Below are 5,000 nucleotides of genomic sequence, written 5' to 3'. Positions count from 1 at the left end.
ATGCATTCTACACATTATGCGCTGTACTATTTATTATACATATTATACATATATTATATATATTATATATTATTTATTTATTAATGTTGTATTTCTAATGAACATATTCAAATAATCTTTTTAATAGTTATTTTTAATCCATTTCTGGTCAGTACTAACCGTGTTTGACAATCCCCTGCATCTTCTCCCAGACTCTGAACTGCAGGTTGCCCAGGTGTTTGGCCACGTCTATCAGCGCTACTGAAACCCTCTCTGGGTCTGGCAGTGTGAACTGGGCTCTGGAAGAACATTCAGGAGTCAGTGCTGCTGTGGGCTTGGGTTCAGAACCACAGAGAAGAGAGACAAGAGACAGATCACTTACCTTTTCTTACTGGCCTTGAAGTTCTGGAGAGGAACAGATGAGAATAGTCATCACTGCTGTAGTAATCTACAAGCCTTTGAATTAATTCAACATTTCTGTCTGAGAGAAAGCAGTCCTTACCTGCAGGAAGGAGATGTCTTCAGCTTTCAGCTCCTCCTCTAAGGCTCTGATTGTGTCTGAAAGTGATGATATCTGTCTGTTCAGCCCCTCAATCTTCTCCTTCATCACCTGACTCTTCTGCTCCTCTTCCTCCCTCAGTGCAGCTATCCTGGCCTCCTCTTCCTCTCGTAGAAACTGGTGAAGTTTCTCAAACCCCTCCTTAATCTGTCTCTCTGTGTGCTTGGCCTGGCTCTGGAGACAGCAAGGGAAATATATCTTATGATCACCATAGTTTTACTACCATATAATTAAGTAATTAACATTAAGTATTTTCACTTTAACTTTTGTATTATAATAATAATAATAATTATTATTATTATTATTATTATTATTATTATTATTATTGTTATTGTTATTATTATTATTAGTTAGATGTCAACAGTGTCCAATACTGAGCAGAACAAGAGAAGACCACATCACTGAATACAACAGGTTGCACGGTTACACAGTACCTTAATGTGCTCTGATGTTTCATCACAGGTTTGTTTAACTTTGTTAAAGACCTTCAGCTTCTCCTGTAAGGGTTTCAGAGCTGTCTTGAGTTCCTCCTGGATTGAGAGAAAACTTTACTGAGGAGATTTCTGGACTCATTTGACAGTATCTGGTTTACCACAGTTCTGTAGGAATCATTATCATAATCCTTATAGTCTGTGTCAGAGAAAAGCATTTTCTCAGCATTGCCAAAACTATGTTTCTTATTTCAGACAAAAAAAGATGAATCAGAGTAAAACTAAAACAGAAACTAAAAATGATCGTTCATTTTCATCATTGTGAAGAAAACAACAACCCTTTTTCTTTTCAACCGGCATGTGCAGAACATTGAGTGACACAGCTAACTATCTGCCACAGAATTTCAAATAGTCATCTTATTGTATCTATTTAATTGATGTTTACCTTATGTTCCTGTGCTGCCTCGTCAACTGGGACACAGTCATGAGATTTGTGTTTCTTTGAGGCCAGACACACCAAACAGACGGGCTGTTTGTCCTCCAGACAGAAGAGCTTGAGTTTCTCACCGTGCAGACTGCACAGCTCCTCAGACCCTGCCTCAGCTCTCTGACTTCTCTCCTGTAAGAAGGCCTCACACAGGTTCTTTAGAGAGAGGTTAAAGTAAAGAGGCTCGTTCATTGAGTGCCTTTTCCGACAAAGTGGACATTCCCGACATTCATTGTGTTTCCAGTGTTCCTGTAGACAGGCTTTACAGAAGCTGTGGCTACATGACAGGAGGACAGGTTCTTTAAAGATGTCACAGCACACAGGACAGGAGAGATCCTCCTCTGGGAGAGATGATTTAGCAGCCATTTTCTCACACGATGCCAGTCCCTCTTCTGTACGAGCTTCTGAAGATTACTTGAACTTTTCTTCTTCCGCTTTTAAAGAAACACTTCACTAAAAGGTGAAGCAGAGAAACCACTTTTGATAGTGTTGTCTTGTAATGGTTTAGTCTTCTGCTATTCCCTGCTGCAATCTTGCCACTGCTGTGATGTAAATCTGATCTAGTTGAATATCACAACTCTGAGCTGCACTTTACCCTCATCATGTGGTTCAGGGTGTGGTTTACAGCCATAGTGTGTGTGTGTGTGTGTGTGTGTGTGTGTGTGTGTGTGTGTGTTTGTGTGTGTGAGTTTGTGCGTGCGTGTGCGTGTGCGTGTGCGTGTGCGTGTGCGTGTGTGTTGCTGTGTTTTGTTGTCTGTTTGTGTGTGTGAGTTTGTGCGTGCGTGTGTGTGTGCGGTCGAGGTGAAAGTAAAGAGAGCCTCAGGGAGCTGGGAGTGGACAGTGTGGTCCTCTGTGTGGTCCTCTGTGTGGTCCTCTGTGTGGTCCTCTGTGGCTCAGTTGGTAGAGCATGGTGCTAACACTGCTTAGGTTGTGGATTTGATTCCTGCTGGGACCATATATACTGAAAAAAGTCGCTTTGGATAAAAGCTTCAGCTAAACGGCAAATATTATTTTTGTGTGTGTGTGTGTGTGTGTGTGTGTGTGTGTGTGTGTGTGTGTGTGAAGGTTCATATTTAATTCATGCCATTGTATCACTGTTTCTCCTTGCTCTCTCTAAGATGTCTGGAAGCCAAACACAACCACCTGTAGTTTGGGATAATTGATCCTTTCTTCCTGTAGCTCATTCAAACACCTTTAGCTCCACATATGCAGCATGTGTGTGTGTGTGTGTCTGTGTGTGTGTGTGTGTGTGTGTGTGTGTGTGTGACTGTGTGTGTGTGTGTGTGTGTGTGTCTGTGTGTGTGTGTGTGTGTGTGTGTGTGTGTGTGTGTGTGTGTGTGTGTGAGTGTGTGTGTGTGTGTGTGTGTGTGTGTGTGAGTGTGTGTGTGTGTGTGTGTGTGTGTGTGTGTGTGTGTGTGTGTGAGAAGGAAACAACATGTGATCTGTAGAGAGAACACTGCAGCCATATGAAGGCCATTGTCTTGGCTCAGTTGGATGTCCCTGAGGGAAGCTGTCCCACTGGAGACTGGGTCTGGCTGATCATATGAGGAGAGAAACGATGCCAGAGAAATGTGTGTGTGTGTGTGTGTGTGTGTGTGTGTGTGTGTGTGTGTGTGTGTGTGTGTGTGTGTGTGTGTGTGTGTGTGTGTGTGTGCGCCTTATGGGCGCCTGTTTATCACTCTCAGGGGACTGGTCACAGCTTTGTCACTGCAGGGAAGACTCTCTCTGTCTCTCTCTCTCACAAACACACACACACACACACACAGACACACACACACACACACACACACACACACACACACACACACACACACACACATATATTCACCCTCACAGCATGAGCATCTGATATAACGAGACAGCCAGACATGCATAATCAAGCCCAGATCCCAGGAGACAGGGAGCCACAGTGATTTCCCTGCTCTGCCATCGCCTGTCATCCTGAATCGCAGCGTGGGAGGAGACCAGAGGGGTTTCCTCCAATCAGGGCACGGCAGCTCTGATGTGGTCTGACAAGGCGAGACGGACCTTGACCTTCACCTCTGCTGCTCCTGCCTTCACGGTCTCAACCTATCACGTGTCTTCACAGACAGCGCTCTTCATATCTGCTGAAAGCCGTATTTGACTGATTTCCCGCCTAAAAAACAGACCCAAACTAAACTGCTGATAACATGAAATATGATGATCAGATGCAACAGCAGGATGCCATTTGATAGGTGACACGTTGAGGTTTCAGATCATAGTTCAGAATAACGTACTACACCTGACAAGATAAAGTCATTAGTAATCAAATGAATAATCTAATGAAAACAGAATTTGGGTCCAACTGAACATGGTTAAGCCATGTGTCTGAACAGTTGGTGGTCTGGTGTTTGGTATTAGTTGGTGGTCTGGTGTTTGGTATTAGTTGGTATTAGTTTAGTGTGCTTGATCTCCTCCAAGTGCACTTTAGTTTACTGTTTCTATATTGTTAGGGTTAGGGTTAGGGTTAGGGTTAGGGTTCCCATGCCTGAAATGCCTCTCCTCTCCTCTCCTCTCCTCTCCTCTCCTCTCCTCTCCTCTTCTCTCCTCTCCTTCTCTTTCTCTCTCTCTCTCTCTCTGTCTCACACACACCCACACACCGCCTCTTTACTGCCCTCTATCCTCTTATAACCTCCCTTGTTCTCTCTCCTCTCCACTTGTCTCCAGTCCTCTCCTCTCCTCTCCTCTCCTCTCCTCTCCTCTCCTCTCCTCTCCACTTGTCTCCAGTCCTCTCCTCTCCTCTCCTCTCCTCTCCTCTCCTCTCCTCTCCTCTCCTCTCCTCTCCTCTTCTCCCTCCTCCCTCCCTCTCTCTGTTCTCTCTAATGCAGCTCATTTATGTATTGTTGGGTGCAGTGGTTTGGCATGTCAGTAGAAGTCCAATGGAACGGCTCTGTGGTTGCGGTGAAGGTCACTGCGGTGTTGGAATGTGTGGGTAACAACGGAGGTTTTCAGGCTAGGTTTGTTTGCCTCTAGAATGAGCCGATGGCAGCTTTCCCTGCCCAGAACAGGTAATTGCTGCTTGATACATCTCAGGGGTAGAGTATGTCGGAAAAGCCCAGCTTGTTATATTTTGATGTACTGTCGCAATTCCTCCACAGACAATAACTATGGTCTAACCTGCCCGTGAACTTATGTGATTAAAGCACCAACTTTTTTTTGGTCCTTGACTCCCTTGATGCGCGGTGGACGAGCCAAACTATTCCAAAGTTCCCCTATTCTATAGCCTATTTCTCACCTAACTATTCTATAGCCTATTCCTCACCTAACTATTCTATAGCCTATTTCTCACCTAACTATTCTACAGCCTATTTCTCACCTAACTATTCTATAGCCTATTTCTCACCAAACTATTCTCCATCCCTCTGGAAATAAGCCGAGGAGGACAAGGAGCCGTGAGAATGAAACACTGTAAATACTGAATATACTGCACTGATACACACAGATACACACAGATACACACAGATACACACAGAGACACACAGATACACACAGATACACACAGATACACACAGAGGCACAGATA

General features: G+C 44.3%; 2 protein-coding genes across 2 annotated transcripts in view; one reads left to right on the top strand and one right to left on the bottom strand.

The window, feature by feature from the left end:
• LOC310809218 (E3 ubiquitin-protein ligase TRIM35-like) overlaps nt 1-1,822 on the bottom strand; it is a gene marked incomplete at its 5' end in the record, with an annotated part of 8,735 nt that extends 6,913 nt beyond the window's left edge. Inside the window, 5 exons of the mRNA XM_083676412.1 lie at nt 160-278; nt 362-384; nt 482-736; nt 973-1,068; nt 1,415-1,822. Coding sequence (XP_083532538.1) covers nt 160-278; nt 362-384; nt 482-736; nt 973-1,068; nt 1,415-1,822 — 901 coding nt within the window. The remainder of the gene's footprint in view (nt 1-159; nt 279-361; nt 385-481; nt 737-972; nt 1,069-1,414) is intronic.
• Nucleotides 1-5,000, top strand: part of LOC310809905 (protein kinase C alpha type-like) — a gene marked incomplete at both ends in the record, with an annotated part of 125,921 nt that overhangs the window by 63,573 nt on the left and 57,348 nt on the right. The gene's annotated exons all lie outside the window — the stretch shown is intronic.

Source organism: Argentina silus (assembly GCF_951799395.1).
Source record: "Argentina silus genome assembly, chromosome: 9".
NCBI classification, from domain to species: domain Eukaryota; kingdom Metazoa; phylum Chordata; class Actinopteri; order Argentiniformes; family Argentinidae; genus Argentina; species Argentina silus.
The sequence above is the reverse complement of the archived record's forward strand: the minus strand, read 5'-3'. Positions and strand labels throughout refer to the sequence as shown.